The sequence below is a fragment of the Solanum verrucosum genome, unplaced genomic scaffold (genome assembly GCF_900185275.1).
Source record: "Solanum verrucosum unplaced genomic scaffold, falcon-dt-bn FXZP01000009.1, whole genome shotgun sequence".
Lineage (NCBI taxonomy): Eukaryota > Viridiplantae > Streptophyta > Magnoliopsida > Solanales > Solanaceae > Solanum > Solanum verrucosum.
The window spans coordinates 4379967-4404584 of record NW_026020231.1 but is presented as its reverse complement, the minus strand read 5'-3'; the positions used below and the strand labels follow the sequence as shown (position 1 = coordinate 4404584).

Sequence of the window (24618 nt, the reverse complement as noted above, 5' to 3'; positions counted from 1 at the left end):
TATATTCTTATAATATTCTAAGTAAATCTCAATTTGTGGTATTTGTTAGACATTTTATACTATTTACAGCATGTCTATATATATATATATAGACGCAAAATAACAATGGAAAGAAGGTTGAATATACCTCTTGCCATGGTTTCGAAATCGTTTTAGGTGTTAGTATTTTAGTTTGCGGGTCTTTTAAGTACTCAAGAACCTCACTCTAAATAGTATGGAATTCAAAAGGAGTTATTTTTGTGTCGTGGGATCTTGAACTGTATATGTTATTTATATAAAGGTAAAGGGTCAAACCTTCTTCTGAATTATGCTAAATGAAAAGATTTGCTCTTGTTAATAGTTGGGGTCAAATATTTCTTAATTGCGTGACATGTGGTATCATGGGGTGTTAAACTTTCACCGCTAAAAAATAAAGGCAAATTGTTCCATTTCGCATAATTCAAAAATAATTTTGACAAATATTTTTTATATATGGCATATAATTTGAATCGTAATAGATATGATGACAAATATATATTTATATATATATATATAGGTAGAATAAAAGAACAAATAATTAAATTATTTGATATTCAAATTTTCTGGTGCTTATACATGCCACTGCGACCTAACATTGACTTGTGCTCTGATCAATTAGCACGACTGTTTTTAATATTAAAGATTTTATAAATGTTCATAAGGAAAGAAACAATGGAATATTCTGGTAAAATTGATGTTGTTTGGATATTTATTTTGCTTCAAATAAATTAAAGTTGAATTTTATTTTCATCACCACACTTGTCTATAGTCTAGAGGATTCAAAATTTCCTCCCAAACGTGCCTCCCACTATATTTGAGGGATATTGGTAAAATGTCCTACTCTTAAACCAAACAATTTTCTTGGACCATTCAGCGTAAGTTTTCAATTTTTCCTTTCTATTTTCCCCTCTTTTTTTTCTTTCCCTTTGGGAGTGTCAAGAATATATATACCAAAGTTAATACTATTTAATTTCATTTTCTTTTTGTAAGATAGCAAAAGTCAATTCAATATCAATAGAAATTAAGTAAATACAACTCTTAGAAAATTTCAACTTTGTGGGGTTTGAAATTTTAGAAGGATGACTTTAAATTTAACATGTCAACATATTTGATGAATATTTTAATATAAATATTTATTTTGCGAATTTATTCAACTGAATCTGTATTTGAACTTCTACCTCTATCACTCATATATTTCTCAAACTTACAAGTAGAACGTCAAATTATTGCCACCTAATTAATATGACCAAAGGCGAATCTAGGATTTTTCGAACATGGGTGCACCAAGTAAAATGTATTGAAGTGAGAATTGATCCTTAATTCTCAAGCTCAAAAGCTCAACATTTAACCATGTGGACCATTTAGACTTCTTGTAGTACGGGTGCAAGAATATAATATTATACAAAATCTTAAAAAATATACATATAAAATATCCAATTTTACGAAGAGACCACGGGTGCGGATGCCCTATTTTTTGGCTGTAAATTCGCCACTGATTATATGACTATAACTAACAATATTTTAAACCGTCGTTTAATATTTTCTGATAAAATTTTCGATACATACCCACCGTATCCAATGTACTCAACTGAGACAAACTCATCCGGCTGACAACCGACATTTGGATTAACAACACGCTTCTCGTAGTGGTTCGTATTGGTATCTCACTGAATAATCATTTGAAATGGATTTAAAGATATCATAATTATAAGATTTTGATTAAATAATACTATTATTATATGGAAAAATCACAATCTCTTGAGAAAACATATGTATATGAATTATGGTAACAATAAAGTAATTTCACTTTCTTTTTTTCTTTTTGACCAAGTAGATGAGATTTGACTCATTTACATTCATCTATTGCAAACTCCTCTCATCAAATTTCTAGTCAGAGGGGAAGTTAATCGTTATTATATATGGAGTATGTATGTGTGTATATATATATATATATATATGATAATATCTTTTTTTTTTTCAAACACATTGTTGTCTTTATATGGTGAAAATCATTGGTTAAAATTTAATAATTGTAAAATCGATTGAAATCTCTATTTTTATTACATGACATCAAACTAGTACAGACTGTCAAGAACGATTGCTTCCACCCCTGAACTTCTTCAATCTCCTTGACACTTTAATATCAAAGGAACTCCCCATCCCCACTCATCCAATAGTTGATAAAATCGATTGAAATACATACTATCACTATGCCATCAAGTTAGTACAGACGAGCAACAAAGAGTCAATTGAATGATCAAAGCATCGATTGCTTCCACCCCTAACCTTCTTCAATTCCCTTGACACCTTAATATCAATGAACTCCCCACTCCCACCCACCCTATTCTAGAAGTAGATGATGAAAAAAGAATCAAATAACGATAAAAATAACTATTATTTCGGGAAGGTTATTTGAAATTGGAGAGATTTTTTTTATTTCCACTAATCACTCAATTGTCGTTGTATTACATTACATATACAAAGTATTATAGGGAAATTAATTATGAAAAAAAAAGTAAAGGGAAATTAAAAAATTCAGGAAAAGAAAAACAATAATTAACGTAACACTTTTCACACTTAAGCAACCATTAATTAATGAAATCCACTAGTTCACACTAAAGCTTTACTTAATTAATAATCAATAAAAAGAAATAAATTTAACTCCAGTAATGCAAATAATGACCCAAATTAGTATATTGCATTAAAACCCCATTCCATTTAAGCAAACTTAATAAGGTCTTGCTATCTATATTTTATTGAACAAGTTATTTCTATCCATATAAGTATTTTCTATATGCACGTCTAATTAGTTCCCACCTAAATTCATAATCTTAGTATTTATCATAAAGAAAAAATCAACAAAATCTTAATTATATTTACTTATTGAGTATGTTTGGTAATTAAGGTGCCGGCCATCCTAAATCCTTTTTTTAGACATGGACTCAATTTTGGAAAAAACACATTTATTTTATAGTCAACTTTGTTACATCTTTCAAACGAGAAACAACATAAATTTTTTAATTTTCAAAAATGTCCTAAAATACGTGGAGAGCATTCACTAAAATTATATTATATAAGAGAAAAAAAGAGTTTCATGCTAGTCACTTTGATAATATATGACCTCTATACATCTTGAGAATTGCAAATACTAGCATTTTCTCACTTCTTTAATTAAGTTAGTTTGAGAGATTTCAAAAAAAAAAATCTTCTTTTTTTGTAGTTACATTATATTATTTATTTTTAGCAAAAATGAAGTATGATAGTTTCTTTGCCAGAAGTTTTAGTAAACATGAGCAAAAGAAATTAGGAATTGGAGCATTTGTTAGTTGTTTCATCTTAGCAGCCACATTTTGTTTTCTCTTCAAGCCTGAAATTCGTCATTTTCGAGTTGGTAAGTTTTATTGATTTTTTTTCTTTTTATACTATCAGTATATATAAAGTCTATATAAGTTTCGTTATTCTATATGACCTCTTGAATATCATGTTTAATGCTTCAATGCCCTAGTATGGATATAATATTTACGTTGTCAGTTTATATAAGTTAGATTTAAGTCGTTGAACATGAATATGTTTTTGTGTGGCAGTGAATGTTAAGGTTTCTCTTCGTGGTAGCCCGAAAATTCTAGCAATAACAGAGGAAGTCACCAAGCCAAAAAAACCATGTAAGTATTCATATTAATTAGCATAATTTTTTTTTTTTTGTAAATGAACTTAAATTGTCTAAGTACTTACCATACCTGTAATTTTTTCGATTTCAGATTTCGAAATTGAACAAGAGAAACAAATTTGTAATGTGTTACATCCAAGAGCTGATCTCTGTGAGATGAAAGGTGACATAAGAATACATGGAAATTCATCAACAATATTTTTTGTATCAATTGATGAAGAAAAAAACAACTCATGGAACATAAGACCATATGCAAGAAAAGGTGATGATAGAGCAATGGACAGTGTTACAAATTTAATAGTCAAAAAAGTTCATATTTCTCAACAAATCCCAATTTGCACTAGAAACTACACTGTCCCTGCAGTTGTTTTTTCAACTAAAGGGTATGCTGGAAATCACTTCCATGATTTCAGTGATGTGTTGATTCCATTATTTCAAACATCGCGACGTTTCAATGGTGAAGTTCAGTTTCTGATTACTAACAAAATGCCTTGGTGGATCAAGAAGTTCAAACCAGTGTTACAAAGATTGTCAAAATATGAGGCTATTGATATTGACAAGGAAAAAGATGTCCTTTGTTTCCCAAGTATGACAATTGGCTTAAAAGCCAATAAAGAATTCAGCATCAACACTTCAGAATCTTCTTATACTATGTTAGACTTCACAAAGTTCTTGAAAAGTACATACTCCTTGAAGAGGAAATTCGCGGTGAGATTGAAAAAGAATGCTGATGATGATCAAAGGAGGAAAAATAAGCCTAGACTTCTTATCATTTCAAGAAGCAGAACGAGACGTTTTACAAACATAGAAGCAATTGTTACATTGGCTAAAAGTTTGGGGTTCAAAGTAGGTGTGGAAGAAACAAGGGAAAATTTGGTTCAAGTTGCGAAAAAAGTGAACTCATTTGATGTACTAATGGGAGTTCATGGTGCTGGATTGACAAATATGGTTTTTTTGCCAGAAAATGCAAGTGTTATACAAATTGTGGGATTGGGAATGGAATGGGTATCTAAAGAAGATTTTGAAATTCCAGCTATGGATATGAATTTGAAGTATTTGGGTTATAAGATTAGTGTAAATGAGAGTTCTTTAATTCAACAATATCCACTTGAACATCATGTCTTAAAGGATCCTCCTGGTAATATGATTTCTCCTAAAGGATGGGCTTCATATAGGAAAGTTTATTTAGATGAACAAGATGTAAAAATTGATGTAAATAGATTTAGAGGAACTCTATTGAAAGCATTAGAGCTTTTGAGGAGTTGAGTTTTTTTTTTTCTTTTTGTTGGTATTTCTCTAATAAACAAAGGCACAAAGCCAGGATTAAATTTCATTTAATTTGTTCTTGTTTCACTTAACTTGGTTCTTTTCTTTATTTGGTTTAACTTAGATTGTCTAGTTAGTTCATTTTGTCTTCGTGCGTTTTTTTTTTACTAAATCCAGATGGCATGTTTTTGAAAGTCAATCTTGTAACCAATGTACGAAAGTCGTCTTTGTTAGGTAACACCTTTACACAACAAAGGTGTGAATCCAAATTTTATCAATAGTCGCCTTTGTTATGAAGACCCCAAATATGGGACTTCCAGGGAAAATCCAGATTTTGCCAAGCTCCAATGTATGTACCACTCAGCACGAATCTTTCGCACAAATCTGGATTACGTCAAGAGTCATCTTTGTTATCGTGCGAAAGGTGCAACTCCGAATTTTGTCAAGCTCTAATGCGTGTACCAAGACACCAAGGAATCTTAAAAAAAATAAAATGTCCTATGATACATAAACGAACTATCGCATATCGAAATTGTTACAAGGAGTGACTGGGGAACACTTACAAATAATCTGCACCCAAAATTCCAAATGAATATCTCAGAGAACTGGAAAGGCGCCAATTTTATGTAATCATTGTGAAAAATTTGAAGGAAAAATGCGTTCTTAGACTTACAAGTGTTTAATACATCATGATCATGATCATTCAAGACTCTAATACAACTTTGTATTTGGTGTACAACTCTCCATTTTCCTCCTACGGATCCTTTCTCACAAGTAATAATGAATCAGAAGCAAAATTCATACAAAGGTATAAAGATTAGTGTAATCCTAAGGCCGAGCTGACCGTTGAGGTCATTGCACATCTGCCCATCCAAACTAGGCGGCAGTCCACTTCTCAGTGAAAGAATTGATCGGCTGAGCCAAACTCTTGCTTGAGAATTTGACTAGCTTTTGGGACAGAATATAGACATCATGGCGACCAGAGTGTAGTGAACTTTAACCTAGGTCACCAAATAGGAAGATACCGCAATGATTAATTCCTCCCACAATGGCAATACTCAAATACAGTCGCTCCCTCGAGATTGTCTGCAACCCGCTTAAAAAATGAAGGTCCAATAAGACTCATTATATACAACATTCAAGCTGCATCTTCTTCGCCAAAAATCACTCATCATTTTTCAACCGAGAAAAATAATGCCAGCGAGAACCTCTTTATCCGCGGGACTGTTGGGTTAGCTACCCTAACTTATGCAACAATTACCTCCATTTTGTACTATGAAGTTGATTTTTACTCTTGCTTTTCTTCAGAAGTGCTGACATGTGTTCAACAACTTTAGAAGAGGATTGGGTCTCACCAGTCAACCACTGCAGAGCTTCGGCAGCTGCATCTTTTTCAGCTTCCTTCTTGCTACTGCTAGGCTGGCCAGCAAAATTTAACCCATTGAATATTACAGTGGCGCGGAACTTATTATTTTTTAGTTGTGTTATCTTATAACTGGGTGATTGGTGACCAGCCCGAGCAAGCAACGTTTGGAGATGAGACTTCGGATTCTCACCACCACTGCCCTTTGTTGAAATGACATTTTTCTGTAACTCCTTTGCAGACTTCTTGGGGGATGGTTTACGACCATAGACAAATTTACCTTCACATTGATCCTCTGACACCAGCAATTTAACAGCTTCTAATAGCTCACCATGACTTCCTACATCAAAATTACGGTCCGAGAGCTGGCAGAAAAAGCAAACATCAGTAGAGAAGAATTTGTCATATGCATCCACTAGTAATATTCTTTCCGAAGAATGCAAATGAAACGAGATATGTGTGGAATAGTTACAAATAATATCATCCATTCACAGTTGCTAGGAGCAACACCACAGAAATTGCAACTATGGAAAGCTCAAACGATGATAACACACACAAAGATGAAGGGATATACATACTTTCTTATGGACAAGTTCATTAAGCTCCCTCTTCAAGCTTATGTAGGTATTTGCCAGTGAGGGGTTCATGAAAAACTCCAAGTATCCTCCAAGCATCATCAAGTGTCCATCCTAACAAGAGAAAAAGGAGTTTTAAGGGCGCACCAAACACTAAATCATACAAATAATCATGGAGGATTCAAGAACATGCCAACGTGAACTCAGCAAAACAACAAAGAAATCAACCTTGTCCCTGCCGGCAGGGGAGTCGGGGTGGGAATAGGTAGAGTCAGAAGAAAGAAAAACTTACTAGAGCTTTTCCAGAAATGCTTCCGCCAAATAAGAGTACCACAGAATCAGATACAGCTGTAGAATCACGCAGGAATACTGAATTCACTTTAACTTTTTCGTTGAAGACAAGCCATGGGTATGGAATTTGAGGTTCTTGAGCGTTGACAGAATTCTAAGGGAAAAAAGGAAAAGCACTATTAAAAGAATGGAACTTTTCATCAAAAAAATATATGACGTGTCAAAATTTAAACAAAACTAATTATACAATGAAGCTTACAGAGTATAAAAGGACTCCACCATCCTCCATTGTTTTCAATGAGATTGACTTCTCCTTGTTCTGCCAGTCCAATATATGTTCAGTTAGCACACAGATAGAGAGAATGAAGGATTGCCATGAGATTTTTATCTACAAAGTAAAACCAATCTGACCTAGCTCAACACTAACCAACCTTTTACTGATAAAATAGCTAAGACGGAAGTGCAAAAATGCATGCAGTAAGAGAGCTAAAGAGTTTAGCAATCAGAATCATGCACAAGCCAACTTTCACTTCATGTAAATACCATATGAAGTGCTAACCTCGATGATCAAGAAATGGATTGTTAATCAAAATAGCACAACTCACCACAACAGAGCATATGCCAGGGAATAGTCCACCACATACAATCGCTCGAACCAGATGTTCATTATTACTCCAGGCATTACAACTCTGAATGCTATCAACTAAACCAATGTCCTTAAGCAGATACAAAAATTGCTTTCGAAGGGAGTCCATCGCTTTGAGAGTTTGCGCAGAAAGGAAATTTCTCCAACAGTAGTCATAACCAGATTGCTGCCTTTCAGCATCTTTCCAGCCGTCATAAGCCCGAACAAGAGCAAGGTGATCGCTGAAGTTACGAGCAGAAAACTGGGCTTTGGCAGACTCAGCAAGCTGCAAGAAGTGATAATTCAATACATGAAACATGGTCCTCAAGTAGAAGACACTAGAGTGAAATCAAGAATATAAGGTGACCAATTGCTAATTGAAAAGGTCTCAGTCCAAACATTTGTTCCCAAGCAAGTTACTTTAGAGACGATCACTATTCCCTTGCACTGATGCGGTAAAGAAAGGGGGTAAATTTACATTTTACAGTCCCCAAAACTAACTTGGAATAAAGGAAACTGAAGACCTGCCAAGCATTAACAGATATGTTTACAGAGCAACTTTCGAGATGCATGCACATAAAACATATTATATCTGTTGCTCATTAACACAGTGCACAGAGATTCCTTACTTAAAGAAAGAGATATATGTATCACCGAAAGAAAAATACAAAACAAGAACATATCTAGACATTATTTGAGTCACTTAAAGAAACAAGAACATGGTAAGATTATCCATCTTCATCCATAAATCAGAGAATATAACTTACATCCTTCTTGTCAAATGGCATTAAAAATGGATCTCTAGCACTTAAACCAGCAACAACTGTCAGAACTGGATCCAGGCAGTTGAATACTACACCTAATATTATCATTTTCCCCAGTTTTGGCTCAACTGGAAGCATTGATAGGTTGTGTCCTACAGGAAAATCCAGAAGTCAAGTTTTCTTTTACCAAAATGATGGTGAAAGAAGCCTATGGAAAATATGCTGGACGATTTATAAAATTAAGCTATGTTTTTACCAAGTACTGTCAGATTTTCATCCTCATCTAGAGCCCCTATTGTCTTCAAATACTCAATAGCATTTTGAACCTGCAAAACAATAATCGCAATTACATGTGAATCAAATTAACCACAATGCAAACAAGATATATGCCCATTAAACATAAAGTCAGGGAGCCAGAATTGTCATATGAAGAAGTATACTAGACATCTTAAATCCAGGTCTGGTTGAAAGGCAGATGTTACATATTCTTCACCTGATAGGATGCACATATCTTTACCCGTGTTTTCATGAACAGAATGTGAAAATTAATAGAGTTCAGTGGTTTACAAGTCTAAACACTGAGATGTGATGCCATATGTGCATATTAGGTTGTTTGGTGTCACTACCCATTCAAAGCATTGCAAATTTTGAAATGGAGTGCTTGCAAGTTCATCACTTTTAACAGCCCTCCTGATTATTTCCCTCCCCGGACGATTTAAACCATTTTACTTACCCTCATTCTCCACTTTCACTCTCACAAATTATCACACATTCACGAAGCTAGGTGAAAGAGTTGGTCCCAACTTACAGATAGTGGTTCTGGTGACTGGATTGCCTTGGATAGAAAGTCTGAAATACTTCCAAGTTGTAAGCTTTTAATCTGCAGGCATAGGGACTGTAAAGGTGTTCTCAGAAGCTCTGGCAATTGATAATCTGCAAAAGCTTCATATACACATCTGGGATAGAGATGATAACACTCGCCAGGTTGAACACGGCCAGCTCTTCCTTTTCTCTGGAAAGTTAAAAGGACATTCACTTATGATGTCGATTCCACAGCACTAACAAAATAGCTCAAAAACACTAAAAAGCTGGGGGTCGGAAGACCTATACCCCAAATTACATAATCATTTTACGTATTGCAAATGTTGAAGAAGCTAGATCATATCTATCTTACTTGCCGAGCAGAAGCTTTTGAAATCCAAGAAGGAAGCAAACAGGGAGTGTTGTTGATTGCATCATAAGATGTCTCTTTTGCCTTTCCACAGTCGACCACAAAAACCACGTCATTTATGGTGATACTTGTTTCAGCCATGTTGGTAGCTAACACAATTTTCCTGATTCCATCCTCTGGCTTATCAAAAATCAATTTCTGTTTGCAAGCGAATACAAATAAAAAATTTAAGAGAGTCCAGCAATATGTAAATTACAAGAATATCAAGCAGGTTAAGTTATAATTTTTTTTGACTTAACCATAAGTTAATGATTTCGACTAGATCTTAAAGCTCCCGATTGAGCCAGGATGAAACTAAAACTCAATTGACAGCTCTAGCTCTCAGGATTATTTCAAATGAAACTTAAGGTAAGAAAGAACGTATTGACACCTAATCAGTTCCATGATAATTGTTAATTAATAAGTTTTGTCATCAGAACATGTCTTTTGTACTAGGATGAAACTCAAAACACATTTAAGAGAGATACCAATAGATAGACACTTAATTCATTCTACAGCCCTCAAACAAAAGAAAGAGAATTAATTAAATAATTTATAACAAAAGATAAGAAAGAAAAAGATCATCAACTATTCAAAAAAGAAAAATTCCTTGGTAACCACTTAAACAATATAAAAAGACGAACTCCTCAAAATCTCAATATTTCTTACACCAATAGGACGAAGATACTGGAAGTGCCCAACAGATTCACAGAATTGGTAAGGTGGTTCTGCCTTTAAATAACCGAAATTTCTCCATTAAGCCATACATGATGTTCTAAAATACTGATTTCTAAGGAAGCTAAAAGCATATAGAAATGCAACAACAGGCAAAGAGCATAAAAAATTAACACTTCCTAGCAATCAAAAACAAAATAATACTTCCAACTTGGCAATACCTGCTCTGCACTGGCCATGGAACCATGACATGCAAGCAGCAAAACTCTGCTTGGATCCCCCAACAGTGGATGAGCCTGCAGCTGGTCCTTCACAGTATTAATGTCATCCCAACCAGTCATAAAAACCAACACAGCACCAGGCCTTTCGTTTCTACATATGTGACAAAGCACATGCTCAATAAGGTTGAAGCCAATTGAATCAGGATTCCAACAGGATAGTGAATCCCGAGTCAGAGGATTATACTGCCCAAAATCAGCTGATTCTAGCGATTCCTGTTTCAAAGCTCAAATGTCAAACAAAAAAAATCATACAGAGCCCATGATAACAGCATAGAGACTACATACCTCAACAGCTGAAGCAATTTGGGTCTTCCTCTTCCTAATAGTCTGTTTCTGCATTTTCCACATCTTGTCTTGACCATAGTTATCAATTTGATTATATGGAGTTAACCGGTATCTAGTCATTTCCAAAATATTTTCCAGAAAATGACTTCGGACGGGATGAGTAAAACCCTGATGAGAACGGAGAGAGAAATTAGTCCCCCAAAAAATGTTGAAGTGTGTGACCATCTCATCTAAAAGCTTAAGCTATTAGAGAGATCACACTTTTATTATTTAATTATATTCTCAACACGCCCCCTCACGCGCAGGCCTTTCATGGGCCAAGCACATGGAAATTATTTTTAATATGGGTGGCGGTGAGATTTGATCTCAGGACCTTTGCCTTTGCCTGCACTGATATCATGTTGAAGTGTGTGACCATCTCATCTAAAAGCTTAAGTTGTTAGAGAGAGCACACTTTTATTATTTAATTATATTCTCAACAAGAACAAAAAGCATTCTGTTTCTAGGAGGATCAAGAACTCTAAAGCAGCTCAAGTACGAAGCTTGTGTCATAATTCTTTGGCCATGCAAATACAAAGGATTCTATGGTGTTGCTGAGGTAAATCCTAAAATAAATCATGGATATAGTAACCTGAATGATCGTAATAAAAAGGATGTTATATGTTAAAACTGAATGCAACTTCTCCATTCCATTTGGTTTTAAAAAACCAATCAAGCAACCAACCAACTAAGCTTCAATCCAAATTAGTTGAAGTCAGCTATATAACTCATTTTATCCGTTCTATTCTTTTTTTCTTTTGGCAAGTCAAAACAGTTTTTACAAAACACCAAGTCGGTTTAAATGCATTTCTAATATATACAGGTCCATTTTGCTTATAAAAAAAATATATACATGTCCATTTCATTCCAATAGTAAATAATTTGTTTTTAGGAAAATTAACAACCTTTTGGCATTTTATACGCATGTTGCTATGTGCATGCTCTGCTGCTAGTGATCGTTCCTACTCTCGACCAATTTCATATGCCCACACATCTATCTAAATCTTCGCATCTATACAACTTTCATATTGTAGATATATTGAGCCTTCATGGCCCAATACTTAACCCTGTCTAAAATTGCTGATCCCAAAACTGTTCTGTAGAACTTGTCTTTATGTATCGCAGGTATCTTCCTATAGCATAGAATGTCATAGCACTCCTCTCCATTCCAGCCATCCTATTTATTTCTATATGTGACATCATCACATATAAATATCTGACTTGCATGCATTTCAAAATACCTTCAAACATGCATAAAATGGTTTATATACAGTCTACAAGAATCTCCTAGAAAACTACTTCTATGAATTGTTCCTATTTTCGTCTTTTTCTAGTCTCAAAGAAGGGTATCCGGTTGTCAGCATTTGGACAGGTATCACATGATTTGAAGCCTGCATCATTGCAGAAAATGTTTTAAACCTTCAACTTACAGGAATATGGATCATTGGGGCACCACCATAATAGGAAGAGAAGAGCTCGGCATTAAGAGTAGCACTCATCAAAATCAGCCTCAATTCAGGTCGACGGGGAAGGAGATCTTTAAGGACAATTAAAAGGAAATCTGGAAAGGGAAGAAAACTATAGTAAGCTACTTGAAGTACAAGGGTTTAATTTTTTTTTTAATGAAAAATGCAACATTGCCAGGTCGGCAAATACCTTCATTCATTCCGCGTTCATGAATCTCGTCTACAATAACGTGAGTGACACCTTCCAACTTTCTATCAACCAGTAATCTCCTCAGAAGAATACCAGTTGTGCAAAATAAGAGGCGGGTATCCCTCCCTCTCATGCCCTCAAGCCGAACCTTATAGCCCACCTAAAAAATTGGAGAACATAATCAGAAAAATACCATTTTATACACCCAATGCAACACATGTAGAAGAAATAGCAAGAGCCAAGAACTCACAGATTCTCCCAGATTCTCCCCACGTTCTGCAGCAACTCTTTCAGCGACAGACATAGCAGATATTCGCCTTGGTTGAGTACAAATGATATTGCAAGTAGCTCCACGAGCAGCTTCTATCTCAGCTTCTAAAATGTACTGAGGCAATTGGGTAGTCTTACCACATCCAGTTTCCCCAGACACAACCACCACCTGCAGAACTAATTTCGGTCAGGACAATTCTTCACATGAACCATTATGCGCAGTCTAATTCTAGGAAATCAAGCGTCAATTCGAAAGAAGTATTCCAATATATCAGTATCACTCTAATTGATACTTCAATAAATTAAAAAAAAAAAAACTGGACAATCAGATAGGCAGGTAAGGGCCCCCTCCAGAACTTCATGATGTGTTATTTCCACCATACTACAATGTACAAATAGAGAAAACCTAATTGTAATAGATTCATTGGTCAATCAAAATTGGAAGATTAAAATCAGGTCAAATAAGAAAAGCCTAGAAAGGGAGACCTACTATTATTCAACTTAAATTTACAGCAATACAAAGCCATAAAAGTGAATAATTCGACAGAACTGCTGATAACCTGATTCTCAGAAATGGCTCTAAGCAATGCCTCTCTCTCTTTATATGCAGGGAGATTTCTTCGAAGTTCTAGCATCTTCTGGCCTTCAGGAGATCCCTACAGAAAGACGGCTGTCTGTCAAATCTGATATATAGGATAGTGCTCAAAGATGAATTGCTCATTGCAGTACCCGTTCAAGAGACAACTTGATAGTTACCTTTCACAAAAGTTCTACAATAAAATTACTGAGAACTTCAGATCAAGTATCCACAGGTAGTTTAAACCCACTTTACCATCAAATAACTGTAAGAATAAACTTCTAAAATTCTTTCTCAAAAAAAATAAACTTCTAAAACCTTTGACAAAGACAAAAGTAAAATTACCTATCAAATTTCACGTGAATTAATTAACTTATCTAAAAATCACATGAACTTAATTAATCAATTTGTTCTAGTTTAAGAAGAAAACATATCAACCATCCATTATCTTGCGCACTAACTTTATGGTACAAAATTTGCTTTCGTAGTTGTTCACGGTTTGGTTATTATGCTTCTCATCATTTTTGCTTTTTTGGGTTTTTTTTTTCATTTAGCGATATAAGTTATTATGCATTTCATTTTTACTTGTAGGAATGAACGAAGAAAGGATAGAAGACAGGTAATCACATTGAGCATGGAGAAATGTTTGAAGAAGGCAGAACTCAATCAGAATGGGATATATTTATGAAGTCCACTGTCTGGAATACAAAAATAGTCATTAGATCTCTTGAACTTCCCACTCCAAATACATAATTCAGAATGAATATCATAAACATAAGTAGTGAGTGCAACTGTAGACGACCAAGGAAGGTAAATGCTATATTGTGAAAGGAGCTCAGGAAGAACAGGACCCCTCTTCCATTTTGAATGGATCAAGATAGTTTCAAATCTTTCGAATAATTCAATCCAGGAAGCAGTACTGTGATACAAGATGATCCCAGCTATCCCAAGAAAATTTAATACTTGGCAGAGAGATATGTTAGTGAAAAAAACAAAAGGCGGAAATTTCTGGGATGCAGCTGAATTACAATAGAAGACCAAGTTTCCTGGAATATGATCGAACAACTTTATCCGCTCTTAACAAAGTTATCATTTACCTCTTGATGCCTCTGTTAAAGTGCCAAGCCATCAGACATTCTTTACATTAACAGTGTCCAAGTTTTTCAAGATTGCAAGATCCAAAACATTTTGAAGAGAGAGAAGAAGACATAAGCCTAACATGGTTCAGCTGATAGAGGAGAAATAAGGTCTGAACAACATACAGATAACAATTGTACACCGTGAAACAAACAAAAGTCTAGAAAATGGAACAAGTGTTAGTGGCAACAATCCGGTAAAAGATAGAATATAACCTGCCAATCTCCTTGTTTGTTACGCATCTCCAAGCTCCTTCGCATGAGAATTCTCTCTGCTACAACATTTCGTGCAAATGGCTTCTCATTCTCATGAAGTTCTTTATCATTGGGAGAATTGTTGTCATTGCTTCCTCTCAAGGAAGCATTATGTGTCAGGTTTTCCTTGTTTACTGACTTTTTAGAAAGATGTGCTTCAAGAAGATCACCTACCCTACTTTGTAATCCATAATGTAATACGACCTAAAACATCAACCGAAGATGCATTATTGAAGAACGTACTGAAAATAATGAAGCACAAGGAATAGACAGCCAGACAAAAAGCTTCATGTCAACTAATTTACCTCTCTTTGTGGACGCTTAACATCCAAATCTGGCCTATAATTTGGCAATGGGACTTTGCTACACACAATTGTTTTTTCATACTGGCGGCTGCATCAAAATATAAAAATATATTAGTATAAAAGAAATTCACATCAAAGTGAACACAAAATGAACTGAAGTACTGAACAACCTTCTTTTCTAACCAAGTATATTGGAAGAAATGAAAGCAAATTTTAAGGAAATTTGATATACCAGTGTAAACCCATTCTAGTTGCCAAAGCTGATATATGCTCAAAATCACGTCGATCCTTTTTGTCCGTTGAGACCACTTCTTGGTCATCTTTTTTGCGCATTAGCATGCTTAGCTTCCACCTCCATTCTTCAATGTTATGAAGGGTTGATTCACCCTAGAGTTGACAACACATGAAAGTAAGAAAGGGATAAGCTTTTCTTTCTTCCTTTTTGAAAAGATTAAAAGGTATGAGCTTTTAGTTTTAAATGCACACGAGAAGACTATTAAAAGCTAACTCTTAATGCAAAATGGCTGTATCAATGCCAACAGAAGTAACAGAATTTGAAGAGTTCGTCTCAAAGACACTCATCAATTAACCTTCTTGAACAAGAAAATAGAATATTATACTACCGTACAATCCAATAAACTAGTGAATTTCACAATTAACTCACCAATTGCTTAGACGACTGAGTTTCACGATCAGACTCCGACTCAGACTCACACTCATCATAAGCAAATCTTCCATACCCCAAATTCTGCTGATAAAAATACGGAGAAGGATAAGAAGAAGACGAAGATGAGCCACGTCTTTTCCGCCTCAACACAACAGACGACGAAGACGAAGAAGAAGAAGACCCCTTAGCTGAACAAAAGAACCCAACACTTCCATGAAGGCATCGTTTCTGAGGTATTACTGACTGTGACGAGCGGTAAAGAAGAGGGTTTGTTTCAAAGTGAAAACGATTTGGACAAAATTGCAGAGAAGTGGACATAGTGGACAGAAATTGGCTGGCTTTAAGCCTCACCTTGAGGCAGTTTTGAATAAGATTAGTGTAAGGCATGGGTGCCTAAAGATTATAAGTTTCAAGAAAACATTTGTTTGAAGATTTGTGGTTAGGGTTTTAGGAAGAAGAAGAATGGGTAAGAGGTGTTTGCATAATAGTCACAAAACCAGAGCTTGCATCAACCGAGCAGCATTCTTGTTTTTCTTCTCGCGGGTTAATTGTCGATTTGGCCCCTCTAGAAAATAAAATTGTCGCTTGAACCTCTGGGTTTAGGGTTTGGAGACTATAAATGCCATTTTTTTAAAGGATTAGTAAGCGAGCACACGGTTTCAGAATTTTAATCGGAATCTCATTAGCTTCATTGATTGTATTATATGAGTAATTTTTACTTTATTGGTAAGACTTTGATTTTTCACTTTATAATTTTTTTTGCATATTCTCTTCTCCTGCCCTAGTTATTTATTTATTTTTTCTTTAAATAATGTAAAGTTTGAAATCCAATAGCTCCTTTATTCGTCTTAATTTATATGAATTAGTTTGACTTGACACAAAATTTAAGATTTTTTTTAAAAAAAATTGTGGTCTAAAATAAATCATAAATATTTGTGTGGTTAAAAATCATTTTATTAAGGATAAAATATACATTTTAAAATTAAATTATTACTAAATATAGAAATATTTTTTTATAACGAACTAAAAAAAATAAGTCATATAAATTGGAACAATGAGAATAATAGATTTGTCTCTCTACCATTAATAAAGTTAAACATTCATCAAATATACCTAACTCAATTATTATAATCTAAACTTTTATTATTAAATCAAATTATTAAAATTTGAAAGTTATGAAAAATTGACTCATTATGCATTGAATTTGAGTTAAATACATCTTATACAAATCAAACTTCTTGTATGTTTCAATTTGTTAGTTTCTTCTTCACAAGACATTAAGAACCTATTTTATTGGTATAATGAGATAAATAATTTTTTTTTATAAAATTAGTTATCTTATCTTTTATGTAAGATTGTTAATCCTGTCATTCTACTATATTATGATACAAAATAAGTTACTAATTAAAACTCATACGTACATAAACAAATAATAAATTAAATTAATTTAATATATTATCTCGAGATTATTATCATTACTTCACCACTAAAATAATCTTAAAAACTTTAGGGTGAAAAATGTGTCCATAACTTAAATCGGGATCGAAATATAATAAAGAGATTAAGCAAGGGTAGAAATAGAATAAATGAAAACATATCGGTGAACCCTCTGGAAGAGTAAAAAGTCCAAAAGCCCCCCTCAAAAATTTCAATTTGTCTAGAACCCAAACACTTCTTTACACTTCGCTAGGGTTTTGAAACACTTCTCATTTTCCCACTCACTCGGAATCATCTCGATCTCGTATTCTCTCTAGGGTTCCGTCAATCCTGATCTGAAAAATGGCATCTCCGGCAGGAGTTTCGGCGCCGCGCTCCGCTGCTTCATCGTCCAAAACTGAGACCTTTGTGGACAACAAGCGCAAAGATGATATCCGCATGGCGAATATTGCCGCCGCACAGGCTGTGGCTAATGCCGTTCGCACTAGTCTTGGACCCAAAGGTATGGACAAAATGATCTCTACTGCAAACGGAGAGGTCATTATCACCAATGATGGAGCTACTATTCTTAACAAAATGGAGGTTCTTCAACCCGCTGCTAAGTTTCTCGTTGAGTTATCTAAGTCTCAAGATGTTGTTGCCGGAGATGGAACCACTACCGTTGTTGTTATTGCCGGTGCATTGCTCAAACAGTGTCTTTCACTTCTTTCCGCTGGTATTCACCCCACTGTCGTTTCCGATTCTCTGCATAAGGCATCTACAAAGGCTGTTGAAGTTCTCACTGCGATGGCTCTTCCTGTTGAGCTCACTGACCGTGATTCCCTTGTGAAATCAGCAAGCACTGCGCTTAACAGTAAGGTAGTGTCACAATACTCCACTCTTTTGGCTCCTTTAGCTGTTGATTCTGTGCTTTCTGTTGTGGATCCCGAAAAGCCAGAGATTGTCGATCTAAGGGATATTAAAATTGTCAAGAAATTGGGAGGTACTGTTGATGATACCGAGTTGGTTAAGGGTTTAGTTTTTGACAAGAAGGTGAGTCATGCCTCAGGTGGTCTCACACGAGTTGAGAAAGCTAAGATTGGGGTGATTCAGTTTCAGATTTCCCCTCCCAAGACTGATATTGAGCAGAGCATTGTGGTTTCTGATTATACTCAAATGGACAGGATTTTGAAAGAAGAGAGGAACTACATTCTGGGCATGATTAAGAAGATCAAAGCAACTGGCTGTAATGTTTTGTTGATTCAGAAGAGTATTCTGAGGGACGCTGTGACGGAATTGTCTCTGCATTATTTGTCAAAGGCGAAGATTTTGGTGATTAAAGATGTTGAGAGGGATGAGATTGAGTTCATTACTAAGACCTTAAATTGTCTGCCTATTGCCAATATTGATCATTTCCGAGCAGAGAAACTCGGCCATGCAGATTTGGTTGAAGAGATATCTCTTGGGGATGGTGGAAAGATTGTGCAGATCACAGGGATCCAGGACATGGGCAGGACCACTTCAGTGCTGGTTCGTGGGTCAAATCAGTTGGTCCTTGATGAGGCTGAGAGAAGTTTGCATGATGCATTGTGTGTGGTAAGATGTTTGGTGAACAAGAGATTCTTGATTGCAGGAGGCGGGGCACCTGAGATTGAGCTCTCTAGGCAGTTGGGTGCATGGGCAAAGGTTTTGCAGGGGATGGAAGGGTATTGTGTGAGGTCATTTGCTGAAGCCCTCGAAGTCATTCCCTATACTTTGGCTGAGAATGCTGGGTTGAACCCAATTGCAATTGTGACTGAGTTGAGGAACAGGCACGCTCAGGGCGAGATCAACACAGGGATCAATGTGAGGAAGGGGCAGATCACCAACATATTGGAAGAGAATGTCGTGCAGCCATTGTTGGTGAGCACAAGTGCAATTACCTTGGCGACCGAATGCGTACGAATGATTTTGAAGATTGATGACATTGTTACTGTGAGGTAGAGTGATGTCATGTGAAATTGCAGAAAATTAGAAGTGTTTTGTCTTATCTTTGGTTTTGACTTGTGTGCTTCAAGATTTATTGGTCCTCCGGTTCTTCTCTATTTTGGATTATATGCTGAATTTTCATTTGTCATTTTTGCTTAGCTAATTTTTACTTGTGGGGTTTTCCGTTTTACTCGACTACTAAGTTTTGAGTGCACGACTCTTCTTCATTTTGATTGGTTGACATGGTGCAATATGTAACATGTGGATCACTATCGGTCTATCACTATTTTAGTCAGATGCTCTTTAGTTGGTGAATTTTATTTTCGTCTGCAATTTATGTTCCAATTAGTTACCAAATGGTGCTTCCTGTTCTAACTTCTATCTAATATGTGCTCCTTGCACTTTGCTGTCCTATTATCACCAAAAGAGCTTGCAATCTCTTTTAGTTGGTGTGTGCTGGGTGTTGATGAATATTCTCAGGCACTATCTACTTGTTTGCCCTTGAACAAATTGTGGATCTGGTCCAGTTTTGATATCTAGTTGCACATTACATATTTATATGCTAAACTTTAGTTGGACCAAGATCAACTTGACCAAGTCTACTCAGTTTACATCATTATTGTATGCTCTTTCATATATATAGCGCAACCCAATATTACATTGTTAAACCTGTGAGATGTCAGCTGCGACTTATCAAGTTTTTCCTCTGATTAGGTTTGAAATGAAAGGATTTTGTTTAGTGTCAGATTTTTCATTGTTTCTCCATTTTCCAATTGAGCTCAAGAATAGTTAGCATCTTTAGAATAGGGGATTCAGCTGGATGAGGTTTAGGTTTGATGTATTTACAGATCAAGATTAAAAGTTCTCACTTTCCCTCATTATCTAGCTGAATATTTATTCACCCACAAATAATTTGCCAATACACAATTCCCAATGAAACCTCTGAGAGAGTCAGAGAGAAGCCTCAGGTTTCTGATTGTCTTAAGATATGTGTTTTGTAATTTTATTTTAAATTTTATCCGTGCTCAAGTTTGGGGGGCAAATGCTGATGCACACTTGGGTTTTCCTGTACTGATCAGTTCCGTAGCCAGCTTTTACCTGAAAGCTTATGTGGTAACTAGGACTTCTTTAGTCTGACCGGTTCAGCACGCTCAAGTTTGAGTCCTTTGGGTCATTCGTTATATTAAAGTGATATGTGCTATGGACTACGCAAGCTTCATCTTCCCATAAAAGCAGAGTTTCTATGGCAAGATGGTTGGGAATGGCCGAAGCTTGCTCCCAAACCACTTAATAGAAGTTGCTACCTTTTCTTCAAGTTTTTTTTTTCACGGTGGTGTCTAGGTCAAACTTGCGCACACCTCTACTGTTCTGTCCAGTACGTGCTAATCTTCTGTAAAGTCATCTATGAACTGCTCTATTATGCTCTGAGAATATGGTTACCACATCTTAGAATGGGTTCTCTTCAAGTAGGCCAAGTATCTGCTCTTTCTGAAGGATTGGCTTTATTTTTAGAATATGTATCAAGAACATGCTCATTTAGGCTTACAATACATAGAAGCATCCCTTTTAGTGCGTGTAGTATTGTACACTCTATACCTTGTTTCAAATTTTGAAGTAGCGTTTTGTGTTTGATATGTCATCTGAAGTACAGTAAGTTATATGAGTTGGGGTAAGTGGAAGGATAAATTAGCATAGGTGGTTCTATAAGTCATCTACTTTGAGGAACTTCAACATAGAATTTCCATTTTTGAATCGATGGGTTTGAATTAATCTCAATTGGCTTTGGGGATTGGGTTAATAGCAGGATTGACTTCACAGTGAGAACAATGTAGATATAAATGAAATCCATCATTTGAAAGTAATATTCAAAATTAGAAACTGTACATCAAAGGGAGATAAAAAAACAAACTGGAATATTTTTAAAAGTCACGGTTCCTGTGGAACACCAATTTGACTGATTTCTTCTCAAAGGTTTACATGGAAGTAGTATAATTGTACAAATAATTCTAGAAAGCTGTTAAGCTTCCAAACGACAAATTCAGCCCTCATTATCTGGACTTCAACTAAATTGGTTCCTCTTCAATGTTACTGCAACAGTGTCCATGCCAGGTTACACTGACCTTGTAGCTTTAATTTATAGAAAGAAACCATAAAATAAGAAATAATATTTCAAGGGAAAGAAAAAAGAAAATATTTGACATATTTTGTTAGCAATTATCAGCTCCAGTAGATGCTTCCTCTTTGTTGGGAGCTAGAAGGTGTTTTGTCATTGTTGTCTCTTCAGTTTTGGCAATTCTTTTCTCTTCTGTTTTACCCCACAAAACTAGGTAAAGCCCAAACATAATCAGAAGTCCTCCAAGTATCCTGCATTTAAAGGTTCATTAGTTTGAGATCAATTTATTGTGAGCAAGGGGATAGTAAACTCAAAAACTATTTTGTCGCATTAAAGTAACTGAACTTTACACACTATATAAGTTAGTTTTTGACTTGCCCGCCAGAGTAGAACTGATCACCAAGAATTAGAAAAGCCATGACAGCAACTAATACTGTTTGCACAGGCTGGAATGAGGCAACATAAACTGGTCCTCCTTTCTGAATGCACCAAGTCTGGAGAGAAATGACTATTCCAGAAGAGATAATACCCTAAATGCAATTGCAGTTCAAAATTGTTAGCCATTCATGTTAATTAAGATTATGTGAAACAGGGTGAATTAAAGGTTGGTTTTTAAATTATTATAAGGGTCTTACAGCATATAAAATCAGATAAATTTCCTCTCCAGACTGGATCTTCCAATGTGTTGGATCCCTTTCTGTAAAAGCTGCTATAGCTAGGAACTGGATCAATCCAAAGAAGCATGTAAATGATGTAAGTGATAGCTTGGCTGGGTACTTCTTCAGCATTGGGGCCTGTATAATTTACCAAGTTCCATTAGACACTAATTAGAGCAAGTAAATAACAAGTTGTCAACCATGTGGAGACTGCTTGGCCTTACTAACAACAATTGCAGTTGTGATTTCATTATAATATGCGATCTGCGTAATTTAACTTGTTGTAGCAGGCTATTCAAAAATATTGCCAAAATGCATTTCTTTTGGAGGATCAAACAAGCATCTGACAACATTTTTGAAGAGTCTGAGCAACATAGATACCAAGTTGTTCCCCTTATTTACTTGCAAGTAGTTCTACTTATACTGTTTTAATGGTTAGCAATCATGAGGGATACCTGAAGAACCATCCAACCAGCCCATGATAAGCAGTGAGCAAGCAAATAAACACAACCCCATGTCCAATTCAGCATGTCCTCTTGAGAAGCAGCCATTTCTTCATCAGAAATATTGCTTCCTTTTAACAGAGGAGGGCCCTTGTAAAGAGTAATAACTGTGGCTCCTCCAACACTTACTATGGTTCCCAGAACTTTAGCCATGCCATCTCTCCTCATAAAATGAATTCTTTCTAGCCTGAGAGTATACAAAAATGTATTTTAGTCTCAATACTTTGATACAAAAATTAATGAATCCATGTAAATGTGTCATTTGATGGCAGGCCTAGTGGTCAATGACGTTATTGAGAACCATGAGGTCTCAGGTTTAAATCCAGTCATTTCTTTTCATCTGTCTTAGTGGACACCAGGGTTATCAACAAAAATAAAATGAATGAGTCATTTTGATGAGCTCTTGCATACCTTAGAATAGAAGCCATGATAAAAGTAATAGCAGGAACAGAGTTTTGCATTGCTGAAGCAAAGGTTGGTGATGCATAATACAACCCTAAGATATAAAATCCTTGGTTTGCTGTGATTCTGAAAAGCAAAAAATTACAATGATTAGCAAAATACATTTCAATAATTGATTTACTAATATTGACAATGTAAAGAATTTTTACTGTTTATGTATTTAAGCATATTGTAGCTAGTAACTTACATTATTTCTTACTAATCCTGTTTTTTTATAAAACGACTACATGTAGTTATCTTTCAGTTGACCTAATAGTATATAAGTTCTTTATACTGTCAGTGTACATAGTTGTATTCGAAAAAGAAAAAAATAGGAAGTTGATAACTCCTCTTGCTACTTGCTTACCCTATTAATGCAAGGAAAAAAAATTGAACCAATAGAGAGAATGTGAGGGGTGGTCTTTCCTTCCTGTATAAATCAAAAGTAGATTATAAATCAAGAAATAATGGTAAAAGGGCAAAATAATTGTGTTTTGTTGAAAATAAAGACTCACTTTTCCAAGAAATAAGCTAAGGGTCCTAACAAAACCAATGCAATAATATTTCTATAAACAGGATACACAATTTGGCTGACACCAATATTAAGTGCAAGTCTTGAAACTATATGAAATCCTGCAAAACATAATTGCAAAACAAGCAATGCTATAAGAAGTTTCACTTTTCCAGAAATGCCACTTTTTGGTTCCATATCTTTTGATATTTCTTTCTAATTTTTTTTTACTCTTTAGATCCTCAAGTACTAACAATTGTCCCCATATATATATACACAAAGTGAAAGATGTCAATTGGAAAGAAAAAAAATGTGTATTAAATTATTGAATAATTGAGGGAGAAAACATAACAACCTTACTGGCATATGCAAAGTGATCATTTAGACATAATATTATGGGATTTGAATATTTTAAAAAAAAAAATTAAGTCTCTTAATGTATAATGTGCATTTATTGATATAGTTGCTCTATGCTTTGCATGCAAATCTGTCCATTATGAGATTTCTTTTTATCTAAACGTTATATGATTGGTTGACTTAAGACTTTTTTGAACTTTGTTAGGGAGACAGAGTGGGAGTTATGCATGTTGGTTTGGTAGTTAATAATTTAAAGATATGAAACCCACACCCTATTTTTGTGATCTTTCTTTAATTTTTGCAGCTATTAATTTAGGTAGGAGTTTATGTTTATTTTTAGTTAAATTTAAGTAAGTAGGACATGAGGTTCAAATCTTAACCAAGCAAAACAAAAATGCTTAGCGATTACTTTTCATCTATCCAATATGCGCGCATTAGATACCTGGTGAGATAATTAAGTGCATACAAGCTTGTCTATGAAATCGCCATTATCAACAAGATTAAAAGAAAAACGAATCTTAGATCCCATGTGGTCCTTCATTTTGGTTAAAATTTTCATAATAAAATACCCAACTTTGCAATATACAACTAGTAGTCTGATAATTGACGTCCACAATAGGAGGACTGTATCATTTGGCAATCAGTATCAGTACAGTTAATAATCAATTTAAGAAATCTAATGAAAGCAAAATAAACTTTGCAACTGCAAAGACATTTGATAAATAGAA

At 35.0% G+C, this 24618-nt stretch overlaps 4 protein-coding genes across 4 annotated transcripts; 2 read left to right on the top strand and 2 right to left on the bottom strand.

Moving 5' to 3' along the window:
• The first annotated feature begins 3253 nt into the window (after nucleotides 1-3253).
• LOC125832467 (alpha-1,3-arabinosyltransferase XAT2-like) lies at nucleotides 3254-4951 on the top strand. Its single transcript, XM_049511618.1, has 3 exons — nucleotides 3254-3409; nucleotides 3603-3680; nucleotides 3777-4951. The coding sequence occupies exons 1-3, from the start codon at nucleotides 3268-3270 to the stop codon at nucleotides 4949-4951; spliced, it is 1395 nt and encodes a 464-aa protein (XP_049367575.1). The 5' UTR covers nucleotides 3254-3267.
• Nucleotides 4952-5571: 620 nt separating this feature from the next.
• On the bottom strand, nucleotides 5572-16423 carry LOC125832672 (DExH-box ATP-dependent RNA helicase DExH3). Its single transcript, XM_049511872.1, has 19 exons — nucleotides 15923-16423; nucleotides 15491-15645; nucleotides 15259-15346; nucleotides 14915-15157; nucleotides 13546-13641; nucleotides 12966-13154; nucleotides 12716-12875; nucleotides 12490-12620; nucleotides 11021-11188; nucleotides 10676-10948; nucleotides 9744-9938; nucleotides 9378-9581; nucleotides 8826-8895; nucleotides 8573-8721; nucleotides 7786-8091; nucleotides 7440-7499; nucleotides 7182-7334; nucleotides 6893-7003; nucleotides 5572-6679 (listed from the first exon to the last, which is right to left on the bottom strand). Exons 1-19 carry the CDS (start codon nucleotides 16310-16312, stop codon nucleotides 6209-6211), a joined length of 3612 nt encoding a protein of 1203 aa, XP_049367829.1. The 5' UTR covers nucleotides 16313-16423; the 3' UTR covers nucleotides 5572-6208.
• A 1173-nt stretch (nucleotides 16424-17596) lies between these two features.
• On the top strand, nucleotides 17597-19624 carry LOC125832674 (T-complex protein 1 subunit delta). Its single transcript, XM_049511875.1, has one exon. The coding sequence runs from the start codon at nucleotides 17705-17707 to the stop codon at nucleotides 19322-19324; it is 1620 nt and encodes a 539-aa protein (XP_049367832.1). The 5' UTR covers nucleotides 17597-17704; the 3' UTR covers nucleotides 19325-19624.
• Nucleotides 19625-21516: 1892 nt separating this feature from the next.
• On the bottom strand, nucleotides 21517-23735 carry LOC125832678 (WAT1-related protein At3g18200). The gene is made up of 7 exons (XM_049511882.1): nucleotides 23538-23735; nucleotides 23390-23452; nucleotides 22993-23109; nucleotides 22534-22768; nucleotides 22058-22216; nucleotides 21801-21952; nucleotides 21517-21673 (listed from the first exon to the last, which is right to left on the bottom strand). Exons 1-7 carry the CDS (start codon nucleotides 23729-23731, stop codon nucleotides 21517-21519), a joined length of 1077 nt encoding a protein of 358 aa, XP_049367839.1. The 5' UTR covers nucleotides 23732-23735.
• Nucleotides 23736-24618: the final 883 nt, after the last annotated feature.

Bases quoted from the DNA above. Each gene is read 5' to 3' on its own strand.
- LOC125832467 (XM_049511618.1), top strand. From the start codon at position 3,268: ATGAAGTATGATAGTTTCTTTGCCAGAAGTTTTAGTAAACATGAGCAA. The intron at 3,410-3,602 runs GTAAGTTTTATT...TTTGTGTGGCAG, and splicing joins AATTCGTCATTTTCGAGTTG to TGAATGTTAAGGTTTCTCTT. The intron at 3,681-3,776 runs GTAAGTATTCAT...TTTCGATTTCAG, and splicing joins CACCAAGCCAAAAAAACCAT to ATTTCGAAATTGAACAAGAG.
- LOC125832672 (XM_049511872.1), bottom strand. From the start codon at position 16,312: ATGCCTTACACTAATCTTATTCAAAACTGCCTCAAGGTGAGGCTTAAA. The intron at 9,582-9,743 runs GTAAGATAGATA...TTAACTTTCCAG, and splicing joins CAAAAGCTTCTGCTCGGCAA to AGAAAAGGAAGAGCTGGCCG. The intron at 8,092-8,572 runs GTAAGTTATATT...CACTTCTTGCAG, and splicing joins TGCCATTTGACAAGAAGGAT to CTTGCTGAGTCTGCCAAAGC.
- LOC125832674 (XM_049511875.1), top strand. From the start codon at position 17,705: ATGGCATCTCCGGCAGGAGTTTCGGCGCCGCGCTCCGCTGCTTCATCG.
- LOC125832678 (XM_049511882.1), bottom strand. From the start codon at position 23,731: ATGGAACCAAAAAGTGGCATTTCTGGAAAAGTGAAACTTCTTATAGCA. The intron at 23,110-23,389 runs GTAAGCAAGTAG...TTTGCTTTTCAG, and splicing joins TTTTTCCTTGCATTAATAGG to AATCACAGCAAACCAAGGAT. The intron at 21,953-22,057 runs GTAAGACCCTTA...AATTGCATTTAG, and splicing joins TTTATCTGATTTTATATGCT to GGTATTATCTCTTCTGGAAT.